Raw genomic sequence first — 24,911 nt, 5'->3', positions numbered from 1 at the left:
GAGAACAAAAGATTTCACACACGAGTTCAGGGTCTGTTATTTATTTACATAAAAACACTGACTAGTGCCACAGTTCCAGCCCTGAGCAAACAGCAGCTGCCTGTGCAGGCCAGGCTGTGTTTGCAGACCTGTGTACTGAGAGCCTTCCCCACTTTGCTCTGGGAGCTGCAGGGCCAGGGGCAGGAGGAGCAGCCGAGAGGCTGAACTCGGCTCCCAGCCCCTCTCACCCTGCTGGGGGAGCGCTGCTGGCAGCTCCTGTGGCTGCCTGCCTGCCCCTTCCTTCTGCCTCAGGTGAGTGAGCTCAAACACCCCCTACACCACATGCAAGGAGACCCTGGCGGGCCCAGGGCGGCTCTGGAGCTGCAGCCTGGTTACAAACTCCTCTACTCTACGTGCCGGGCAGCCGGGACATGCCGGGTGTGCTTTGGCGCTCGGGGGCCGGGGCTGCCTGGGGCTGTCCCGCCCCCGGAGCCGGGCGGGGCTGGGAGGAGGAGGAGGAGGAGGAGGAGGAGGCGCATGCAGCTGGAGCGGCCGCCGGGCAGGACGGAGGTGCTGATAAGGGTGCGGTGCTGCTGCCGGGCCCCTCTCTGTGCTTACAGGCAGCTGTGCCTCCCCTCGGGCAGGGGCTTTGAACCACACAGAAACTGGTGTGTGGCACTGCCCTGTGTCCTTGTCACTGAGCCCCTTGCTGACAGTGCCACAAAGGCTGTGCTGCATCCCCTGAGGGCACCTGGATCCCCTCCTGGGCTCCCATCCCAGCCCATCCTGCAGCCGGGCACCCCCTGCACTGTGGGACTGGGCTGGGCACCTCCAGCAGCTGCTCCAGGTGAGGGGGCCTCGCTCACACCTGCAGGGTAATGGGGTGCAGAGCGATGCCCCCCTGCCTGTGCACTGCAGGGCAGCTCCCACACCTCCCCCGTGCCCCAGCGTCACCAACCCAACTATTCCCGGTGAGGAGCAGAGCCGGGGCAGTGCTGGCAGCTCTGCGGGAGGAGCCGGGGCTAACACACACACACCACCGGCGGGAAGCGAGGGGAGGGCGATGCACACGCGGGGACGGACGGAGGGACAGACGGACGGACGGCAGCGGGGCGGGGCCGGCGGCGTTCCAGAGGCTCCCGGGTGCCGTTAGCACATGCGCTTGTACGTGTAGATGTAGGCCTTGCAGTTGGGACACGTGTGTGTCACATCCTTGAAGTCATCGAACAGGCAGGGGATCAGGCAGCAGCAGAGGTCACACCTGGAGCACAGGGACAGGCAGAGAGGCTGAGCTGGGACAGCCCCTGGGCACGGGGCAAGAGATGTTCTTGGAGGGGCTGTCACCCAGGAACCCCTGTGCCAAGGTCCCCACCGTGCCCAACAGCTCAGCCAAGGCCACCCAGGACCAGGCTGAGTACCCAGCACGAGGCCCCAGCTCTGCCTGCAGCACCTACCCCACGAAGCAGCAGAAGAAGCCCAGGAGGAAGCTCATGAGCCCAATCTCGTAGGAGATCTTGGTGGTGATGGCTTGCTGGCAGTGGGGACACACAGTCTGCACAGGGGCTCCCTGGAAGATCTCTCCCTGCAGCACTGTCACCGTGGTGGCAGCTCCCGGGGGCACCAGCACTGTGGCCGTGTGGCCACCAGGAGAGGGGTAGGGGCCTGGGGCAGGGTAGTAGCCCATGGGGGGGTGGGGCCCTGGGGGTGGGTAATATCCTGCTGTGAATGAGAAACACAAACAAGTGAGCACCTCTGCACATGGTGGGACAGCCCAGATCCTTACTGGGGAGGCCAGACCCTGCTGCAACCCCACCCTTTGAGTGCAGCCTTGGTGCCAGCCCTGCCACAGGCACTGTGCCCCCCACCCCATCCCAGGGAACCTCCTGCAAGCTCCAAATGGCAGCTCCAGCCCCCTCCTGGGCACCAGGAACCACTGGTGCTGCTGCTGCCAGCCCCCATCCTGTCCCCAGCCCCTGCAGGACTCACCTGGTGGCACGTAGGGCCCAGAGCCATCCGTGGGCATGTGGGGGGGGATGAACCCCGGCTGCGAGGGGGGCTCATATGGGGGAGGTCCAAACTCAGGAGGGGGGATAGGAACCCCCTGGGGCTGTCCCACCACTGGGGTGACACCCTCTGAAAGGAAACACAGTCAGCAGCCAAGGAGGCAGGGAAGGGAGACAAGAGGTGGGGGCAACACCTTAAGCCACATCCTCCTCTGTCACAGACATCTTTTATGAAAAATCCTTTCCTTAGGATTTTTCCTCCTGAGAAGCTGGGAGGCCTCAGGAACAAAATGTAAACAATGATTATCTGCTGCTGTGGAATGCAACAGGTACATCTGGGATTGGTCTCATGTGGTTGTTTCTAATTAACACCAATCACAGTCAGCTGGCTTGGATTCTCTGTCCGAGACACAAGCCTTTGTTATCATTCTTTCTTTTTCTATTCTTAGCCAGCCTTCTGATGAAATCCTTTCTTCTATTCTTTTAGTATAGTTTTAATATAATATATATCATAAAATAATAAATCAGCCTTCTGAAACATGGAGTCAGATCCTTGTCTCTTCCCTCATCCTGGGACCCCTGTGAACTCTGTCACACTCCTCTGGGCCACAAGAAACCCAAATTCACCCCAGAACAGGGAGCAGTGCCAGGCTTTGAGCTGGGTCGCTGCCCCTTGGAGCCCTCCTGCCTCCCCCAGGGGTGCCATGGGGACAGAGGGAGCCAGGCAGGCCCAGGGCACCCCCAGCTGGGTGCTGTGTGTGGCAGTGCCCCCCAGTGCCCCCCAGTACCTGGTGCTGAGGGGGGGCCGTGCTTCTCCTCTATCAGCGGCGCCGAGGGGCCCCCCGGGTAGGGCGGGGGGGGATCGTTGGACATGGCTCAGGCAGCCCTGCAGGGACAGAAACCTTCAGGTGACCTTGGCAGCCTCGGTGGCACATGGAGCTGGTGTGGTGCTGGGGATGGAGGTGACAGGAACAGAGGGGCCAGGGCTGGTGCTAGCACTGCACCAGCCCCAGCTCCCCCCGGGCAGAAGCAGGGGTACAGCCCCCAAGCTGGACAGGCTCTGAGCAGGCAGCAACCCCAAGGTGTAAAATCTTCCTGCCAGCTCCATGGAAAGCCCCCCTGGTGCACAGAGCTCATCAGGGCAGCTCTGGGCTGTGTGGCCACACCCCAGGGCAGTGCTGGGCTGGAATGTGCTGTGCCAAGGCTTGGCTGCATCACTGGGGTGCCAAAGGTGGGGAAGAGCTGCCCACAGCCCCAAAGCTCCACCCTCAGTGACACAAGGCTGTGCCCTGAGGGATGGCAGGACCCCCACCCTGAGCCTGAAGCACAAACTCCAGGACAGAGGCTGCAAACCCACAGAGCATTTCCAAAAACATTTCAAAATAAACCCAGTGAGTGAAGGTAAGATCATATTTAACAGCTGGGGCTGTTACTTTACATGGGGTAGAATTTACCTGTCCTCTTCCCTGCAGCAACACTCAGAGGCCTTGACAGCTGAGAGAAGCAGCTCCTCTGAGCAGGGTAGTTGGGAAGGTGACTTCTTCCACTGGGTCTGTGTCAAAGGAATTGCAAGTGAATTAGAGATGGAGAGGAGGCAGAGCTGCAGCACTGTCCTGCCTGCCACACCAAACCCCTTCTCTCCCCCTGTGCCCCCTCAGTGGCAGGCATGAGGCTCTGTGTCCCTGGCACATGGCACAGCCCCCTGACACCCTCTGAGATCCAAGGAAGTACAACAACATCCAGAAACCTGATTTCCCCATGTTCAGTGGCTCAGTTATAGCTGGTAGGATGTGATAAATTGGGAAATACAAGTGAGAGGCTGCTCACTCAGTGCTTGGGACAGGGTGCCATTGCTGTCAGAGCCCAGGGACCTCTGGGAGCTCCATCCTTCACCCAACAGCCCAGGAGCAAATGTGACTCTGCTTGTCTCCTTTGCTGGCACCAGAGCCACGTGCTGGGCAGCCAGCCCAGAGCATGCCAACCCGCCCAGCCTGGCACAGCCTGCACTGGCAGCCAGCCCTGCCCCAGCCCTGCATTGAGCTGTGCCCACAGAGGTGTCCCTGGGGCTCAGCCACCTTCACCTGCAGCTGCCAGGTCCAGGCAGAGCCAAAGACTTGGCAAGCAAGGCAGGAACACCCATCCCTCCCTCACCTGCATGGCTTTGTTTTATTCTACTCCTTTTTCCCAGTTCACCCTCCCTGCCACCCAGCAGCCTCCTGCAAGGCAGCAGGAATTCAATCAGTGCCTGGATCAGGGGAGCACCTGAGCTCTTGCTGCTCCCTGATCCCCCCAGGGGCTGAGCACATTCCTGACAGGCACAGGGTCTCACAGGGTCTCCCCCAGGCTGTCCAGATTTCCTGACTAGAATTTCTCCCCCCAAGCTGAAGCCACACAGCTTCAAAGAGTAACACCAGGGCAGCTGGGGGTCATCATCCTTCTCCTGCTTCTCACTCCAGTTTCCTCCTGAAGAGCCAGGCAAGCAGAGTTGCCATGGCAGAGAGCATTTCCAGGCACACTGCAGAGCCTGCCTTCTCCTTCAGTGACCTACAAAGCTCAAACTGGGCCGTGCTCCTTTTAGCTCAGTGGGGATGTGAAGAAAAGGAGGATTTATTCTTCTCAAAGCAGCCAACCCTGCACACCCAGGAGCCTCAGACCTTCCTGTGCCCGTGCCTGCAGGGGTTGTGGATGAGCCCAGCCCAAGCAGAGCACCCCAGAGTCCTTACCTGGGGACACCAGGGAGCTTTCCTTCCTTCCTTCCTTCCCTCACAGCCAACTGTGCCCACACCACATCTCCTCCCATTCCTGCTCACATGCTGCTTTCCCATCATAATCTTTCAACACTCCCCCCATCAAAGCAGCTGGCAAGAGAAGGCAGGAGAGGAGGAGGCCTCACCAGGCACTCCATCCACACCCATGAGATGAAGCAACAGCCCCAGGGGGAGCCATGAAGCTGCCACCCTGCCCAGGGGGTGCCAGACCTGGCTCCCAGAGCCACACGTGCCCTGGGATGAGGGAAGCTGAGGGATGCAGGGCCCTTCTGCTCACACTTGGCAGCCTCAGTTGGCTCCTAATGCAATATTCTGCTTATTAAGAGAGATCTGTAAAGAGCAAGATGTTGGCTGTGTGCCCTTCCCAGGAGGAAAATAAAGCCTGTTGCTGCTAAGCCTCTTAGAAGCTGTTTCTCTCCTGTGCTTTCTTTCATCTTAATGTGAGCAGCACAAAACTCAGCCCATTTCTGACAGAGAGCTCTGTGGGATACCAGGGGACACTGGGCTTCCCCCTGGCACTGAGCAATCCCTCACCATTGACAGCTCTGCAGTATTCCAAAATTACCATCCAAAATGACCAGGTTTAAGTTCTGATGGAATCACCAATGTTTTGTGCAGGTCCTTTGGAGCAAGGATTCACTGCAAGCTCCTGAGACTCAAAAGGAGCTGGTTATCAGAGCAGGATGGAGAGAGGAGATGCTATTTCCAGCTACAAATGCAGATAAGCTCTTCTCAACTGGAAGAACAGCTTTTACTGGCTTCCTCTGCAAACTAACTACAGAGGATGAATTCACTATGGAACCAGAATCAGCACAATCAGTTAAACACAAAGCCAGGCAAAGGACCCCCATGCCCCCCAGGGAACTGATATTTGCTAAAGAAAATGGAAAAATTCCCATTTACCTGCTGGGACACAGCAGTGTGACAGACAGAGCCAGCACAGCTCCATCACAGCCTCACACAGAAAGGGCTTGGCCCACCCTGCCATGGCCTCAGTCCCTGTGTCCTCCCTGGCTCTGTGCTCCCTGACCATTCCAGGCAGCTTCTGGGTGAGAAGATGGCAGCACATTTCCAGGTCCCCTGCTCAGATCCCAGCTCTCAGCCCCAGGAGGGCTGTCTGAGGCTTCTCACACAGCCCAGGCAGTGTGGGCAGCACCAGCCCTGCCTGTGGGGACACAGAGCTTTATATCCCATCTCCTTCCTGTGCTCAGCAGCCCCCAGCTCAGCAACTGAGGGATTGTAGGATCCCAGAATGGTTTGGTTTGAAAGGACCTTAAATTCATCTCATTCCACCATCCTGCCATGGCAGGGACACCTCCCACTGTCCCAGGTGCTCCCAGCCCTGCCCAGCCTGGCCTTGGGCACTGCCAGGGATCCAGGGGCAGCCACAGCTGCTCTGGGCACCCTGTGCCAGGGCCTGCCCACCCTCACAGGGAACAATTCCCAATTCCCAATATCCCATCCAGCCCTGCCCTCTGGCAGGGTGAAGCCATTTCCCCTTGTCCTGTCCCTCCATCCCCTGTCCAGAGGGCACTGATCAATACCCCAAAGCCCTGGTTCCCATCACTGACATGCTCAAAACTGATACAAAGCAACTCCCAGGAGATGAGAGGAGCTGATGTGTCAGGGTGCAGTGTCCCATGCTGGCTGTATTTCCCTCTGTTACATCACTGCAGAAACAGTTTGGGATTCAAACATGGAAAGGTCTGCACATCCCACCTGCTTTCCAAACTCACCAAAAACAACTGGTGTGCAGTGGGACCAGGGAGTATTGTGCCACCAGAACAGGTAACACCATAAAACAAATAATGCCACGAAGAGGACGGACACAGTTAATTCAGATTTGCTCTGCTCATGCCATTCCTCCCCAGCAGCAGCTGTTTGTGCCTCAGGCTGCCTCCTCACAGATGAAATCTCCACGGGTGGGACAAACCTGGCAAGGGCAGAGCAGATGCTGGCAGGTCCAGCTCACGTGTGAGCCCTGCTGGTGCAGTGCTGGCCCAGCAGCTCTGAGTCAGCTCTGAGATCCATCCCACACTCAAACAGCCTGTGTGTCCTTGCTGCTGCTGCTGCTGCACTTGGGACTGAGATGCACACAAACTCAGCTTTGCTTCCTCCATGGGAGCAGTGGCTCCAGCCCTGACACAGGAAGCAGCATTTGTTCACACTCAGCCACGTTCAGTGATGTTGACACTTCCAAAGCTGCTGCTGCACATTTTTGGAGCTCTTCCTCCATGAAAAAAAGAATTTCTGATATTTGAAAAAGGAAAAAAGCCACAGTAAAATTCAATGAATAAATAAGAGAAAATATACAAGCACTTTCAGCTTCACTGCACATCAAAGAGATGCAGATTGCAGCTTCCAAGCTTTTGGAAATACAGCTTTAAAAGCCAAGAGGCCTGAAGATGTTGGGCCCTCACTGAGCCCAGCATTTAGAAATGCTTTAGAGATAGGAACAGCATTGTGGCCAACACCATCCCAGTTTTCCTGGCCCCAGGAAAGATACCTGTGTGCTACAGGTGACATGTTCCAGAAACTGGGAAACACTGAGACTAGGAAGGCACAAAAGGCCAGTCAGAGGCTGCCAAAATGTCATTTGAGCCAAAGTCTGTTCCTCTTCAAAAGGAGCTTTAGGGGCAGCAAGGAGGGAGAACTGGGCAGGGTGTGCTGAGGGGGACAGAGCCATACCCTGACTGTGGCAATCACCTATCACCCTCCTCCACAGTGACACTTCTGAACAGCACCTCCAAACCCAGCCTGGAGCTGCACATTCCCTGTTACACCTGTGCCTGGAGCTCACAGGGATGGTGCCCTCTGCCTGTGCGATGCCCAGAGCTCCCAGGCTTTGCCTTCTCTGCGCTGTGCCCAGACCTCACAGGGATGTTGCTCTCTCCCTCCTATGCCCAGAGCTCACAGGCTTTGCCCTCTGCCCATGCTGTGCCCAAAGCTCACAGGGATGTTGCCCTCTCCCTGTGCTGTGCCCAGAGCTCCCAGGCTCTGCCCTCTCCATGCTGTGCCCTCTGGCACATTGTGCAGGGCTGTGGCTCAGCTCCCACCACACACAATCCCACCAGACAGCTCTTACCTCCAAAGGAAAGGCAGCACCAATCTCTGCTGAGCAAGCACTGCCAGTGGTTATTTCTGCCTGGTTTTTATGCAGAACAACAAAAAGATGTTTTCCATGCAAACAAGCCAAAGCTCCCCCTCAGCTCTGCCTGTTCCCATGCGCATTTGCTGCCCCCAGCCTGCACATCACCTCCCCGGAACCAGGAGGAGGAATAAACAGCACAGAGTGCTCCAGCCTCCTTCAGAGAGGATGTCCTGGCAATCCTTGACCGTGTACCCGCTCCTTTACCCACTGCTAACCTTGGCAGCACCTCCTCAACTCCTCAGCCTGCTCTCAGCCAAGGCAGCAAGGGGGCGCATGCTGCAACGCTCTGCACGGCGCCGATGGAAACAAACCCCAGTGAAGGACTGAAGGAAAGCTCTGTTCTTTTTCTGAGCAACTCAGCTGCGTTTTCCCAAGTCCAAGTCACTGCCAGGCAGCACAAACTCACTGTTCAGGAACAGCCAGGCTGCTCCCAGAACAGCAGATTTCTTCCACACTTCTGCACTAAGATTTCAGCTGCAGAAAACTCCTTCTTCCAGGAGGGTCAGGCTGTTCCTTCAGTGCAGGCACAGAAAGCTCAGCTGGCAAGGCAGGCCAGCAGCTCTCCTTTAAAACAAAGGAATGCTGCAGAAGAAGGTTTTTCATCATTTGAAGCAGGTATGTCAGACAGCCAGAGCTCCCTGCTCTGCTCTCCAGTGCGTGGATCTCCGGAGCAGCTTCCCCATTGCAGTTTTTACCTGGGGACCTTGCAGGAATCCTGTGACCTTCTGTGTGCCACCATCACCCAGCACACAAACCACCTCAGAGCAGGATCCTCACTGCCAGCCAGGTGCTGTATCCAAAGCAAGATTTGCCAGGGCATTAAATCCAAAGCACAATCAGATCATCTCCACAGCGCAGCCCCGGCTCAGCTGTCCTTGGCCAGAGATTCAAATCACCACATCCAGCAGCTCCTCCTCACGGATATCAGGGAAACCAGACACAAAATCCTCCCTGCTTCAAACAAGGAGGCTCCATCTGCAGCTCCCACGAAGGGTTAAGTGCAGGAGAAACGCCTGCAGGACCTGCTGCCGCCTCTGGGATTCTCTCCAGTGCTGCCTCCGGATGGGCTGACCAAGCGCTCTTGGCTCTTCACATGGGGCTGCAAAAACAGCCTTGCCAGGACCTGCTTAACCTGGATATTTAAAGAAAAACCAGCCAAAAAGAAAAGAACAAACTGGGGTGGGTTGTTCTCTCTGCTGCTGGCTCCCAGGATGTGCCACAGGGCTGTGGGAAGCATCACGCTGGCAAAGAGCTCACGGTGACATCCAGGAGGGGTTGCAAGGGACGAGGGGGTCACAACCCCACACTTCAAAACTGGACCCCAGCCCTTCCTGGGGAAAAGCTGAGGTGTAGACAGAGCACTCTGCACCACCAGGGCAGCTGAATTTGGCCCCCAAAAGGCAGTTTTGTGAACAGAGCAAGCAGGGAGCCAGGCGGCCCCCCAGGCTGCCACTGTCCCACTCAGGAGGTGCTCCCTGTTCAGACCCTTCCTGGCTGCACAGGAGAAGCCAGGCTGCAAAACACCAGGTGTGCTCATGGATGTGATTAAAGCAACATTAAAGGTAAAGCTGAGCTCCTCTGCATCCTACCAATGTGCTCCAGAGAGATGAGAAAGGGAGGGAGCTGCAAGCCAAACCCCTGGGGAAGCAGAGAGCTGCTCCATGAGACTTTCACTGCAGTTCACAAAGGATCCAAGCTCACACTTGATAACATCCATGGGAAAGCATCCAGTGACAGCAGCAGCTGCTGCCTCCAGTCCTCTGTATCTACTTAATTTCCCCCCTGAGAGGACACATCCTGCATTACATCATCCCTTTGATATCTGTTAATAACAGTGATAACACAACCTGCCAGAATCTCAAGCAACTAAACCCAATATCTACTCCAAGAGTGTGTTTTAATGTAGCATGAAGCACAACTGTGCCACAAGAATAGCTGCTCATTGAAACAAGCAAACAAAAATACCCCAGCTCAAGAAGCTTAACAGCAAGCAGGAGCCTCAGGAGGTCAGGAGAAGATCCAGAGCTCTTAAGCACAGTCACAGATCCGAGCTCACCTCTGATGGCAGCCCAGAACAGAGGCTTAGGGATAAGCTAGGAAGGGATCAAAGGCAGCACTGTCAGTCCCTCCCACTCCCAGCACTCATGGTTTGGAAACTGGGCAGCCTGGAGGTTCTCCATGGAGCACCCCAGGTCATTCCCAGGCACCAAGTATTGCTCTTCAGTTACCTACACAAAAAAGCATCTCCCGCTGTCTCCCATTTGGGGGAGACCAGCACAGATAAGGTGAATACACAATGAGTACCCACTATGTCTCACAGCAAACCCCAGGGTTTTACAGATTCCCTTTCCAACATCAAATTAAAAATATTTTATTTCTTTAAACACTCACTCTTTCATTTCTCCCTCCTTCTGTACAATTTTTGAGAGAAAGTCAAATAGCAGAGCTACATCACTGCTGAATCAGACTGAGAACATGTGTGACGTCCATTAAATGACACAGAGAGCTCCAAGGGAGGAAGAAATTAGAATCAGAGCTGATCAGCAGTTTTGCATTTCAGCTTCAGAATTAATCAGAGCCCAAGAGCGTATTCAGAATTCCCTTGCAGATTTTGCAACACAATGAAATAATCTGGAATACATTGGTGGTGATTCCAGATCCATTTTCAGGGCTGTACAGAACATTTGCCAGGCACTGAGGAGAGCAGCAGTCACTGTAGCTCCCGTCTGCAGCAGGAGCATTTCCCATGCTCACAGATCCCCCTGCCTGGTGCCAGGGAAGCTGCTGACACTCAGATTTAACTGGTACAATGTCACCTTGCACTTTTTCTGAGGACTAGTGAGAAATGCCCTGTGTCACTGAGTTTTATGTAAGGCCCAGGCTCACTCTTTGCAAAGGAGAGGGGTTTGGGGTTCAGCAGGATCGTGTGTGTGAGGTCTGAGATGTCTCCTGAGTCCCAGCAAGGAGCAGCCACACACATCCCAGGATGTGCACTGGAGGAACTCTTCCATGCTGAGGCCATTCCTGTTACCACACTCACCTCCTTGCTCCCACAGAACTGCCCAGTTCAGACTGGGACCTCTCCCAGGGCCACCAGCACGGGGCTGGATTGTCCCCTGGCACTGGGACAGGAGGAGGGCACTGGCACTGCCCTGCTCCCAAGCCCAACTCATCTGGGCTGCTCAAAGATGGATGATGATGTCCCAGAGGGGAAAACCCTTGGATTAATCAACAGCCACTGAGTGTGCCCAGTGCTGGGCACCCCTGAGTTACACAGAGCTCCTGCCATCCCCAATTCTTCCTCCAGTTCCCACCTGACCTGGCCAGTCCAGCACAGTCGTTTTCACTCCTCCATGACTGTGGTTTCAATCTGCAGCACCAGTTCCTGCCAACTCCTTCATAACCCCTTCCCCAAAGCTTCTACTGAAATTTGGGACAGAGCTGGACTCCAAGCAGCCCTAACACACAGCACAGCCCTCACATCCCTCCCCAGGTCCCTGCTCTGGGCTCTTCCAAGCCCTTTCTCTGTCACAGAACCCCTCAGTGCCTCACTGCTCCATCTCTGGGAGGGCTTTGGAGCAGTCCTGAGGCAGGGCCACTGTCTCTTTCTCGGCTGTTTTTATGGCCTGGAAAGGCTTGGGATGGTCTTGGGCAGCCCGCACTCCAAAAGACGAAAAGAGTCTTCAGGTTTTTTCTCGGTCTTCAGTGTTTATTAGTTTTTTATCTACAAGATTTTCTCTCGGCCCGACAGAGGTCTGCACAGCAAGCCAGCCATGAGCACACTGAGAGCCCCCGGGGCGGTCACCTATCTTTATACTCAAAACTACCTATACAATATTTACCTATTTTCCCCAATACCTTTCACCCTTATTGACCAGTGCACTTTTAGTAAGAACCAATCCCAAAGTGCCACCACCACCACAGAAGATGGAGGCTAAGAAGAAGAAGGACAGGACACGCCCCAATTCCTCCATCTTACTTCTCCAGACCCCCCTGTACTGAAATTCTAAACCCTGTGTTTCACACTCTAATTAACCTATCCCTTCACCATTTATCCCAGTGAAATCCTCCCATCCTCATGCAGGTGTTGTCTCCCGTGTAGGATCAAAGTCCAGCCACCAGACGCTTCTGGCAACATTCCAGGACCTCCGAGCCCCCCAAGGGTGGTCTCGGTGACTCGGCACATCAGTCCTGAGGTGCTGAGATCCCACAGGTCCCTGCTCCCCCAGCACAGGAAGGCACAGGGGAGATCCAAGCCCATAATAGCAGGATGCCCTCAGGGCAGGTAAACAGCTCAGCTGCTCCAATCCTCTGAGCCTGAGGAAGGCAGAGCAGCTGCCACGGTTACGACACTGAAGCGATGAGAACTGCTTTCTCTCACAGCACAGCAGCTCAGCAGGCAGCTCCACACCGAGCTCCCACCACGCTGAACCCTCCTGAATCACGGCAAGGAGAGACTGAAAGGCTCAATTAACACTCCCTGTGGCAGCCACGAACTCTGGGGGAAACCTCTGCTCCCAAAACACAAATATGCCCCAGATGACACCTCTGTGAAGACCTGCAACAGGCCCAGGGAAAAGGCTGATATTTAACAGCAGGAAAGGGAATCTATTTCCCTCTTGTTCAAAGCCTAAGTGAAGATTTTGGAGGAGCTGAGTGATCCCAGCAGTGCAGGTGGGAAGGACAAGCTGAGCCTTCAGCACAGGCCCAGCCTCCTGTGAGCTCTTCCTGATACAGCACAAAGCAGAATAAAGGCATTTAGTTAATCAGGAGACAAACCAAAGATGCCTCTAAGAAAAGGGCAGCATGCACACACCAGCAGCAGCTTTTTATCCAGTGCTCAGCTCAAAACACAAGCCCAGAAGAGTGGGCAGCAGCCAAAATCCCATCCCCTGCTCCATATTCCAGGCTTTATCCTCCCCTCCAACACATGGATCCAGCTCCCCTCCTGCCATGAGCTGGGTGACTGGCACCCCTGAGGACCTCAAAATCATCCCAGCTTGGAGCCACTGCAGCAGGGGTGCAGCTTTGGCTCTAGTCCATCATTTCCTCCCAAGATGGAGCTGCACTGAATCCCATGGGTTCCTTTTCTCCTCCTTTTAAAAGAAAATGCTTTAAAATTAAATGCTTTAAAAGGAAATGCTTCTCATTTGAAGAAATAATCAATAAAATCTAACAGGCTGCTTTTCATTCATCCCCAGCCAGAAATGTAATCTCCTGTTAACAGCACAGCCCTGAACACATCATTTATCTGCTGCGGGTACCAGCACGCACAGATTTTACAGCTGGAGAGAGTGGGGCTGCCTGCATCACAACCACTAATTTATTCTCAGAAAGGCTAATTTAATCTGGCAGTGAATGTTCTCAAAGCCTCCTCACACACAGAGCAGCTTTTCTCTTGGTTGGCTTAACAACAATCCAGCATATCCAAAAACGTGGAGGGATGCTAGGGAAGAACACTGCCCCTGTGTTTGGAGCCCTCTAGTCTGAGAAATTTCTCTTGGTAACTACAGGCTTTGAGAAAACATAGAGTCCCTCTGGTTTTCCAAAAAGCCAACTGTATTTTCAAGGCAAATATACAACAGTTTAGGCTATTTCTCCCTCACATACAACTGTGGCTTGACAGAAAGAGCTGGGGTCTTAATAAAACTAAACCCAGCAAAGGTTGTTCAGTTTTAGACAACTCATTATTCACTTCCAATTGCACACCAAGAGCAGCAGCCAGCACACCTGGCCTGGGGTGCTCCCTGCCACAGCAGGTGACTTTCCCCAGCCCACACTAAAGAGGAATAAAGTTCAGAACAAATCCAAAAGCTTCTTGTTTCAAAAGGCTGGGTAACTGCACCACGAAGCGTTTTAGAAAGAGCATCCATCATCCATCTGCACAGGGGGCAATAAATAAGCCATCAGAAAGGTTTTTTTTTATTGTTTTTAAGTTCTAGGTGCTATTTTCCCTTTACTTGTCACAGTGTGTACAGGCTGAGCCACCTGACCCTCCATGGACGTGGCACCATGTGCTGGTCCTCACCTGGATCCACCCCTTGCCCAGGAGACCACTGGAGAGCCAAGCACAGCTCCTTGGAGGGGCCACACCAAGGCAGATTGAAGCTTTAGAATAGATAAAACTAACCCTCCATGCTAACTAACCATCCATGGGATTGTCCCCACCATCCTGCTGGGAAAGAAAAGCTGCTGCTGTGCAAGCCTGGATCATGTCTGAGAGGGCTCCTCTGCTACAAGGGCAAAAATGTGTCCCAGATGACATCCAGCAATTTAGGAGGATTCAGTAATGTGGGAAAAAGGCAAAAATCAGAGGGAAGCAGAGCACTTACTAGGCCACAGAAGAAATAGAGAAGAAAACAACACAACAGTCCCCTTGTTCCTATCTGTCAGGAATTGCTGTCCCAAGAATAGCCTATTCAGAAAGCAGGAAACTCAGAGAGCAGCAGGGAAGGGCTGAGTCATGGCCATTTGGAAAAAAAAAGAAACAACCCACAACAAACCAACCCAAAAGGGAAGGAGAAAAACCATGGGACAGCAGCTGTTCTGGGTCTTGGAGATATGAGCAAGTCAATCCAGAACATATTAGCCAATCTCTATTTTCAAAAGCTCTGCAAACAAATGGCACTGCCATTAAATTCATCTGACCCTCCCTCTGCTTGTGGGAAGCAAATTGTGGTACCAGGAAAAGTTGTTGGTGCTTCCCAGCACAACCCCTGGCTGCCAGGACACAAATTGCTCCCAGTTTGTGCCCTGAGTTTTGTTTCTCTGCAGCATTAGCATCCAAAAGATTTACAGGCTGGGCAAGAGCTCTCCCTTTGGAAAAGCAGATCCATCTCAGGGATGCCATTAGCAGAGGGTGAGGAGCCATTTCCCCTCCCCACAGTGGAAGGGCAGGAGGTAAAACACACTTGGATGGGCTTCCCACAGCTCTGTGAACAGAGGAGCCAAAGCCAAGGGCTCCCATCTCACATCCAGCTCAGCCTGCCTGGCCCCCAGCTAAACTCTTCCCACATGATAATCTTTGTTCTGTGACCTAAATCAAATCAATTGTACAATAATTCTCCCCAGGACAGTAATCTTGTTCACTCACCCATCATCTGAGAGATTACACCTGCTCTCCAGATGTGGGGCTCTGGGAGGAGATTTCTGAGCCATGAGGGGCTTGTTTTTCATACAATTCCTTGATGATCCCTCACAAATCAGGAAGGGAGGTGTCTATCTATTGTAACATGGCGTCTCCAAAGGGGTAATAATTAGCATTGACTCCATGCTTCTCAGAAGGCTGAGCAATCACTTTATTTTACTATACTCATTAAGTATATAACGCATCACCCTTCCAGTCAGTCTGGACCCAACTGGTCCTTGAATCTAAACACAATCACCATTGACCAATTAAAAAATCACCCTTTGGTAAACAAATCTCCATAACACATTCCACATGTTCACAACAACAGCTGCAGCAAGGGAAGATAAGAATTGTTTATCATTCTTTTCTCTGGTCTTCTCACAGCTTTGCCCAGGACAATGCCTGGGAAAATTGCGTGTTGCTGCCACATCTATCTTTTCAAGCAAACAGCTGTGCTTGAAAACATATCTGGAAAACACCTTTAAATTCATTTTCTCTTGCCCTGTGGGTACTGCCAGATTGAAGTTGCAAAGGTAGGAAGGGGGAAGCCCCTCAGAGCTGCTGCCTGTGGGGAATGGGTCCCCAGAGGACAAAACCTGCTGTCCCCAGCCTGTGGCAGATCACCTGTGCCCAGGTGTGACTGCTCACCTCTTCCCAGCTCTGGGAATGGCTGGGAAAACCACAAGCCCTTCACACATAGAGCCAACCTTGACACAAAGTCCAGAGCGACAGCTCAAGGAAATTGTCCCAGAGCAAACAGGCTCTCATGGTTCCAACTGAGAGTGAAATTCATTTCTCTGCAAAATGCAAGGAGCAAAGGAAGATGAAACACAGCCACAGCATGGGCTGATGTGCATGAATCACAGGAAGGTGTGATGGAATTTAGGACTGTAAGACAGAATGCAGGATGGAACAGTAAATGTGTAAGCTTAAAGCAGAATATTTCTTCTAAAAACATCTTCCAAACTGTTAATAGGGAGCCAGGCTGTTAGTGCAAGGTAGGAAGATTTTCCTTCTAAATGCAGAGACTGGGTATCAAAGAAGGTTCAGGAACATGCACAGGAGAGACAGTTCAGGGCAGTGGGAGCCCCATCTCAGCACAAATGCTTTATCCTAATCTCAGGTTTTAGCTTTTATATTTTCCAGATTCTGTGCTGCTTTCATGTTGCACCTCTGAGCTTCACATTATGGGATGGTGAGCTCTGTGCACAGAGCAGGGAGACAAAACAATTCCTGCTCCAGCTGGGGACCAAGGACAAATGATCCAAATCTCAGCCCAGGAGCACAAACAACGTGGGCTGGAGAGAGAAAAACAAGCAGGGTGGGACTGCAGGGCTAAAGCTGGAATGGGACAATTAACTCCAATATGCAAATGGAGCAGAACTTATAAAAGTGGGAGATCCCACGACTGGTTGGGCATTTTGGGACCATTTTGGTTCATCTTGGATGCAGCCCTGGCTGGGCTCTTGTGCTTCCCAAGGTGGATCCACTGAGGCTTCCTAATAAATCCCTACTTTATTCTGTAACTCTGTCCAGCCTCTGTTCTAGGGCAGCCTTCACAAGACATCACTAAAATCTATAGGAGAACCTGGTAATATTCCATTTTCTTATGTACAAAGGAGGCAAAGGATAGAACTATTACTAATGCCCAGTAATCACAGTAAAAATGAAATCTATTCCTTAATTTGCACAGAAAGCCCCAGGTCAGCTCTTCATTCTCTGATGATCTCAGGCTCCATCATGCCAAGTGGTACAAAGTCAAACATGCACTGCCAGCAGCTGCTCTGCACAGTTCCTAAGATGTTCATCACATTGCCACCTTTTAGGGCTATTTCTTTTATTTTCTTCCCCTCAATGCAGGCCTGCTAAGAGAGCCTAGATTAAAGACAGCTGCACTGAAGTGCCCCACGTGGAGATGTGAGCATGCAGCACTTTGCTCCTGCCTCCATCCTCCACCCAGACCAATACCAGAACAGGGCTGCTCTCAAAGAGCTGCTTCTCACCACCACAAACACACAAATTTAACCCTGAAGCCACAAGGCAGCTCAGAACTAAGGGGCCCAAAGCAAAACTGTAACAGCACCCTGAGAGTTCCATGCCAGAAATAAAATCTGAGCTCCCCTTGCCTCAAAGACTTTATTCTGGTGAGAAAATTGATGGTGGTTTCCTATGGCAGCTGCTCCAGTTGCATCCCCTTTGATCAGAGGAGGAGACAGGTCCTATGCAGGGCATGGAAAGATCTGACAGTGCTCATGGAAGTGGCACTGCTCCTCTCCAGCTGTGAGATGGATCCCCAGTGCTGCTTGGGAACAGCACATCCCAAGGCAGGAGTTGCTCACTGTGTGTTTTTTGAAGGAAAAAGTGTACACAGAGCTCTGTGTTTGCACACTTGTGTGCTCAGGTGCCCTGCTCTGAAACCCTCAGCAGAGCTGATTGGCTCCAGGCTGCATAAGAGCTGCAAAATCACGTCCTGGAAGCAAAACCAACCAAAAAACCTCCAGCATCTTTTAGAACTACTGAAGTTCCCACTACAAACTATTCCTATTTTTGATCAGGGAGAAGGGAAGAGTAGTGCATAAAAATTCAAGTCCTTTTGGGACATCACTGACTGCTGCTAAGAGCCAGCAGACATATCAGCATCTATTTGCTGTTTCCTGACTCTCCTGCCCACCCTGTGCTTAGCCCACTCTGGGAGAACACCTTCTGAGAAGCTGGCACACCTGTCTGGAAGCTCAGCTATATTCAGTCCTGCTGGCTTTGTCATTATTTTAATCTCCTTATTATGCAAATGCTATTTATTGCCTCTCTGGCTCACCTGGCAGCCACCAGCCTTTCCTGGAAAGGTACAGGAAAATTCTAACATGGTACAGAGCCCTGCTAATAGGGCAGGAGCGAAGCACCAGCCCCACTGCAGACCCCACAAAACTCACTATTTGAAAAAAATTAGGTTTTTTTCAATTCAGGATAGTCTCTCCTGATTAAAGCAATCATAAGAAATCACATATAGGGCTGTACAATGTAGCACAAACACAGAACTCTGAATTTCATACTTCTCTTTACCCACAAGCAGAAAACAAGTCTTGGATCAGAGCAGATACTAACAAGTTTGTGTATTTCCTCCCAAAATCACTCATCCTCATACTGGAAGACCAACACCATCCTTTAAACACATGCATTTATCTGCTAAATTCACAGCTAAAAAGAAAAAAAATATTCTTTTACATAATAAAATTACTTTCATCCCTTCTTTGGCTGTGTTAGTGAGTAAGACTGTCAGTGGCAACACTTCTGCAGGTGCCAACATCATGACAAAGACATAAACTGCTCCCAAAACATCCAGATGTTGTGGACAGGCTTTAATCTGAGCCCTGCCTGAGCATTCCTCAGCTACAGGAGCCCTTAGCTGTGCTCCCAGGATGTGTTTGCCCCCTGTGCTCCATCCAGAAGGAAAGCAGTGCCCATTGTGGCTTCCCAGGCACAGAGAAAGCTGATTTGGAAGCGACCTTCACAAAGATGCTCATAAACCAACACCAGGTGCTGAGGGAGACATTCTCCCTCCCTTGGGAACTGCAGCTGAGACAGAGCAGAGCAGGAACACAAGGAAGTGAGCTTCAGAACTGAATTTGAGGTGCAAGACCCATTGAGGGAACACAAGAAGCTCAGCATGGTCTTCCATCTTATTAGGAAGGGTTCTGAAATCAGAGCAGCTCCCTCAGTGTGACCTGTCCCTGTCACACCTGTGGCAGGAACACACACATCCCATTCCCAGCACCACCCTGAGCACACACAGCTCCACCGGCCCTGTGAGGGCAACTGGGCAGGACTGACCACGTTTGAGCACTTGGCACTGCTCAGGGACATCTGGGGACACTGCTCCATCCCCCTGCCCTTGTCACAGCCATGGAGTCACCACCTGCCTGCCTCCAAGCAGGAATTAGCTCCTCATGGAACACCTGAGGAGAACAGAGCAGGTACATGGCTGAACACTTCTGGGGACTTCCTGGGGCACATGGATGTCACCACAACATTGACACAGAGAAGCCTTTGGGAGAGGGAAGTTTGCAGCCTGTAACTCCTGAACATGACTGAATGACATACTTGGTTATATACCATGTTATGCCTGTGTAATACTCACTGTAGTTTTTCCTGCTGCCTACTCTGGCCACACTCTGAAATCAGCAGGGCCTCTGCTGAAATTAAAGCCCCCTTTTAAGTACTCTGAGTGAAGGGAACAAACAGGAGGCTCTTGTGCATATTCCCAAAGAGTTTCTCAGAGTTCTACACTCAGCCCAAACCCACTAGAACTATAATTTAAAACATTGCTACTTAAAATCATTATGCCTGATCTCATCTCTACCACCTGATATTTTAGGCTCAGCCTAGTCTGAGGAGGAGACAGGTCCTATGCAGGGCATGGAAAGATCTGACAGTGCTCATGGAAGTGGCACTGCTCCTCTCCAGCTGTGAGATGGATCCCCAGTGCTGCTTGGAACAGCAGGAAAACAGCAAGTGAACAGCACATCCCAAGGCAGAAGTTGCTCACTGTGTGTTTTTTGAAGGAAAACTAGTCTGGACAACTGCCAGTCCCCTCCCCAGTTCTCACTGGTGCAAGGAGACCACCTCAGAGCAGCTTTTCCTCTGGCCAAGGGACACAAACCTACACTTGCAGGGACCTGGAGAAGTTCAACCTTGAGCATGGCTCATGTGGAGGATGCAGAGGACACTGGCATGGTAGCATCCATCCCAGCCTGCATGTTCCCACTCCCCAGGATCCCAACCTCATCCCTCTGTTTAGCAGCAACCACCACACCCTCTGTGCTTCTCCTAAAGCAACCAAACACTGCCTTACAGCTGCTACCTTCTGCCTCTCCAGTCCCCTTGGGAGGGAGAACCCAGATCTCACCATTCTAATGGTTAAAAACCCCACAACTTCCCACTAATGTTTATTCCTTGGTGTTTGTTGCTGTGCCACACTATGCCTTAACTGAAAGAGCTCTCTTCATTTCACACTGCCAATATCATCCTCACCATCATCACTTCTCTTCCTGCTTGTCAAGACACCTCAGCTTCTTTCGGCTCCTCTAAAATGGGCTCATCATCCCTGACCACTGGGCGAGCTGGTCTCAGAGCAGGGCTAACTGGAAACACACAGAGCGGTTCCTAGGCCTGCTTCCCTGCTCTCCCGGGATGTGTCTGGATTGCATTTGCTCCTCTCTCAGTGGGATCTGTCCGGATCACATTTGTTCCTCTCTCAGTGGGATCTGTCCGGATCACATTTGCTCCTCTCTCAGTGGGATCTGTCCGGATCACATTTGCTCCTCTCTCAGCTGTGCCCTCCCTGCAGCCCCCGCCGTTCTCCGCTCATGACCTCGGCCGGGCAGCAGCGCTCGCCTTACACCGGGAAGTCTTTTCCCAAGTACGCGACCTCGCTTTCCACCCGATTAAATTTCATCCCAGCCCTCCCGTCCCAGCCCTTCCCGGCAGTGCTGAGGGCACAGAGCCGGAGCTCTGGAAGATTTTACAGCACCCTGCGACATTGGTCAGCGATAGAGGCCCGTGCGAGGCCAGGGCTGCCTCCCGCTGCTCTCCGGGCCCACGGCCCCGTCCAGCCGGAGCTCCCCGGACCCGCAGCGAGCGCTGCAGCCACGGCCGAGCACCGAGCCCTTCCCTCGGCCTGCTTCCCCCTCACAGAGTTAACCAGGGCTTGATTTCCATCCCTTTGCGCTGGTCTTCTTCTGCCTGCGTCCCCGTCTGCGCTCGGTGTCCCCCCAGTGCCGAATGTCCGTCGTCCCCCCCCCCCGTGCTCGGTATCCCTCCTCCGGTTCTCAGCGTCCCCCCACGCCTGGTGTCACCCCCGGTTCTCAGTGTCACCCCCGGTTCTCAGCGTCTCCCTCCGGTGTGTCCAGCCGGCCCCGCTGCTGGACGGCCGCCGCGGCCTGGCCGGGGCTGAGGGGGCCCGGGCCGCCTTCCCGCCGCAGCCCCCCGGATCCCCCCGGGCCCCGCCGGTCCCGCCCCGATCCCCACCGCCCACAGGCACCTACCGGCTCCCGGCGGCGGCTCCGGCACCTGGCGGCGGCGGGCGGGGCGGGCCGGACTGGGCGGGCGGTGCCGCGGCGGGGCGGGCCTGGGCCGCGCTGGGCCAGCCGGGGGCCGGGCCGGGCCTGCTGCGCTGGGCAGCGCCGGGAGCCGCGGGCTCAGGGAATCGCGGCGGGGTTTGTGCCGGAAGGGATCGTAAAAATCATCCTGTTCCACCCCCTGGCATGGGCAGAGATACCTGCCACCAGAGCAGGCTGCTCCAAGCCATGTCCAGCCTGGCCTTGGGCACTGCTTGGGATCCACAGCTTCTCTGGGCACCCTGTGCCAGGGTCTGACCACCGTCACAGGCAAGAGTTTCTTCTATATATCTATATACCTTAATTTCCCCTCTTGCAGTTCGAAGCCATTCCCCCTTGTTCTGTCACTCCATGCCCTTGTCCCCAGTCCCTCTCCAGCTCTTTTGGAGCCCTGTTAGGTCCTGGAAGGGGCTCTGAGGCCTCCCTGGCACCATCTCATCCCTGTCCTGCACATGGTGCTTTCCCTACCCAGTGTCCCAGCTGATGCCCAAATGATTCCCTGCTCAGGCCGATGTCCTGCCCCACAATGCCCATGCCATGGATTCTGGCTGCCCCAGGACCAGGGAGCCTGTGGAACCATGAAGGCACCTATCTGGCTCCGGTGGTCTTAGCTGCACTGCAGGGACCTGTTAAAAGAGCAGTATTCTAACACAGCCACAGGTTTTCAGTCACTTCTCACCTGCCCCTAGGGCTCCAGAGATACTTGCTCTGAGATTTGGCTGTGCTGGGTCCCATCCTGCCCTGGCAGCTCTGCTGGGGTCACTCTGGGCAGGAGCACACAGCTCCCATTCCCCAGGCAGGAACAGCCGTGTGCCCTGCAGGCTCCTCTCCTCCCTGTGTCACAGTGAGTGGCCCAGCTGCAGGTGACAGTGGGACAGGCAGGCTGTCCCCATGTCAAGGCACAATCTAGTGGGAGACATTGCCACAGCACCAAGTTAAAGTTTAGACTCTGAGTGGGAAATGCTGTAGGTAAGATCAGAAGTATCTGCCTCACTCACACCTTGCAGCACAACAACGTGTTGTAGTGGCCTTGTGCCCTCCTGTCTTCTCCACAGGCAGCAAAGGCTGGCCTGCAGCAATTTTGGCACTTGATCCCTTGTGAGACCTGGCAGTCCCAGACCAGTCCCACCTCACATGTTGTGACCTTGGCTTTGAGCACAACCACAAAGCAAAGGCGACAGAATTTTGCCAGCGTGACAAAGCTGAAGCTGGGACGTTTCTCCCGTTTGGACATCTTTCACTTCACTTCAGTTTGGGGGAACTCCATGGGCACCACTATGAGCTGGCTGGGTGTGGCTGGTGCTGTGGGTCCTAGAGAAACATCCCCAGGCCCTGGCCTTCTCCACACACTTCTCAGCTCCCCTTTCCATGTCCCCATGCCTGTGGGGACCTGGTACAAGGTTCCTCAGGTCACAGACATGCTGCAGATGATCACCACTCTTGTTCCCTAAAAACCACTGCTGAGGGCTCCCAGCTGCAGCAAATTTCCAGAAGGTGCATGCAGCAGAGCTGGGCCAGTTACTGGAGAGCTCTTTGCAGAGAGGCTGGGCTCCCCAGAGACCTGCATGGATGGCACAGGTGCATGAGGTGACTGGGATGGCAATCTTACACAAATCCTTATGGAAAATGCACTGAAGCCTCCTAAAAGGCTGCAGTGAGCTGTCTGGGTCCATGTCACCCTCATAGACACTGGAGCAGCCACCCACCCCTGGTGTCCCAGTATCCTGGCCACCTCCATTGCCCTTGTCCCTCCTGCAGTGCAGGATTTTACCCTCTTTTATGTCCTGAGAGACCCACAGGTCTGGGGATGGGACCTGTGGGTCTCTCAGGACATAAAAGTTTTAGAGGGTAAAATCCTGGGGGTGGTGTCAAGATTTGGAGTTTCCTACCCAATCCCAGGGGCTGCCCAGGTTCTCCCCTTCTGGAGCAGGGGTGAAGAGTTGATTTCTCTCCTGGTCACAGTGGAACTGTCTCAGGAGCTGTAGCAGAGCTCTCTCTGTGAGGTGCTCGCTGCTGACGTGGTGCAGGCTCTCAGGCTCCTTTGCTGGTAATGCCCTGGGCTCCAGCATGGCTGGGGCTCTTCTCTCTCCCCAAAACCTCAGGGGCTGTCTGGTTTCAGAAGCTCTGGCTGGGAGCTCAGTCCTGAGGCCGTGCAGTGCTGGCCCACAAGGCCCCACACAGGCTGGGCTGACTGCTGGAGCAGCACGAGGCCATAGGGACCTGTCAGCCATGAGAGCTCCATGGGCACAGACATCTCTGTCATGCCAGGCCACTGTGCCAAGTTGTGCCACCAGACCTTTGCAGGTGAATAGCAGGGCCACACTCAGCCCATCTGAGTCCCCAGGCCACTGCAGCCCCCTTGTCCCTCTGTCCCATGCACTGACATGGCTGGGGGGACGTGGTCACTGTCCTCTGTGCCACCCCAGTGCTGGCCATGCCCAGGGCCTGGCAGCACTGCTAGGGGGTCTCCACTATAAGCCCACCCAGCTTGGGGTGTTGCTTTGCTGGGGGCCTGCAGGAGCTGGCACTGCCCAGAGCAAAGCTTTGGTGTCTGTTTTCAGCCAGCTCAGAGACCTGGAGGACATGGCTGCCTGTCTGGAGAAGGTGCAGGGTGAGAATAAAGCAGCTGTGGGATGTAGAGGGTGCCCAACTGCTCCTGGTCTCAGCAGGTTTGAGCTTTGAACAAGCTCAGAGGCCTGGGGGCTGCAACCCCACATCCCACTTGTCAGGAACACATTGGGGCATCTCAGGATGTTCTCACCAGCCGCTCTCTGGGGTACCATGAACACCTCCCTGCCTTGCCTGGCTTCTGCAGCTGCCCAGGCTCACCCAGAGCCTCACGTCCTCCCCAGGGGCTGGGCTTTGCCAGGGAGGGGCTGGGCCAGCTGCAGGAGCAGTGCAGAGGCTGCAGAGCAGCTGTGGGGTGACACCAAGGCAAGGACAGCCTCTGGGCACAGCTCAGGAGCCACTTGTGCCACAGCTGGTGCCTGAACCAGGCTGTGCAAGGATTGCCCAGACCTGGCACATCCCCACAAGGAAGCAGCTCAGTGTGCCAGGATTTTGTCACCATGCTGTGCTGGTGGAGCTGGGGACAAACAATGGTGGGTGGCTCTGAGGAGGATGAGGGGAGGTCAGGGGATGATGAAGCACCCAGGTATGAACAAGGTGGCGATGGAGCAGGGCTTGGGTGTGGTGAACAAGCACTGGCGCTGGGCTCTGCAGGGGATGGCTGTCCCCCTGCACTGTTTCTGCTTCTCCCCCTTCAGCACTGAAGATCCCCCAGCTCTGCTCCTGGCACACCACAGGGATGTGCTGCATCCCCCAGTACTCACCCAGGTGCCTGTCCTGAGTGTCCCCTGCCACATGGGCAGAAATGCTGCTGAGCACTCCCTGGGGAGCTGCTGAGGCTGTTGTGCCCCACCAAGGCTGTTTGTCCTTGTGCATTGCAGGTGCAGGTGACAAAGCCAGGCTCCTGGGGGCTGGTGCCAAGCTCACAGGTGTCCAGGCTGCTCACAGGGCTGTGAAATGGCATGAGGGGCTGGGCAGGGGAAATGCACCAAGGCTGTGCTGCCTGGCCTTGGGGGACTGGTGGAGTTGGGGTCACACTGCCCTGGCACCCACTCATTGCAGTGGGGTAACACCACAGGCCAGAGATGCTTCCTCCTTTGCTGCCTCCCCTGAGCTCCTGGGGACACACAGGGCAGCCAGAGTGACACTTTTGGGCTGTGCCATGTCCCCATCAGCTCTCTGACCAGTCAGATCACCAGG

General features: G+C 54.0%; 1 protein-coding gene across 3 annotated transcripts; it reads right to left on the bottom strand.

Moving 5' to 3' along the window:
- Positions 1–12: 12 nt before the first annotated feature.
- CDIP1 (cell death inducing p53 target 1) lies at positions 13–24,493 on the bottom strand. 3 transcript variants are annotated; one of them, XM_059484412.1, is made up of 6 exons: positions 24,476–24,493; positions 3,437–3,534; positions 2,771–2,868; positions 1,966–2,112; positions 1,434–1,698; positions 13–1,240 (listed from the first exon to the last, which is right to left on the bottom strand). In XM_059484412.1, exons 3-6 carry the CDS (start codon positions 2,853–2,855, stop codon positions 1,129–1,131), a joined length of 609 nt encoding a protein of 202 aa, XP_059340395.1. In that variant the 5' UTR covers positions 2,856–2,868; positions 3,437–3,534; positions 24,476–24,493; the 3' UTR covers positions 13–1,128. The 3 variants fall into 3 exon arrangements, with proteins under 3 accessions (XP_059340395.1, XP_059340394.1, XP_059340396.1); XM_059484411.1 differs by lacking the exon at positions 24,476–24,493 and adding an exon at positions 21,072–21,117; XM_059484413.1 differs by lacking the exon at positions 24,476–24,493 and adding an exon at positions 6,487–6,663.
- Between the last annotated feature and the right edge of the window lie 418 nt (positions 24,494–24,911).

Source organism: Ammospiza nelsoni, chromosome 17, assembly GCF_027579445.1.
Source record: "Ammospiza nelsoni isolate bAmmNel1 chromosome 17, bAmmNel1.pri, whole genome shotgun sequence".
NCBI lineage: Eukaryota > Metazoa > Chordata > Aves > Passeriformes > Passerellidae > Ammospiza > Ammospiza nelsoni.
Note: the sequence above shows the minus strand (reverse complement) of the source record. Positions and strands in the feature narration are given on the sequence as shown.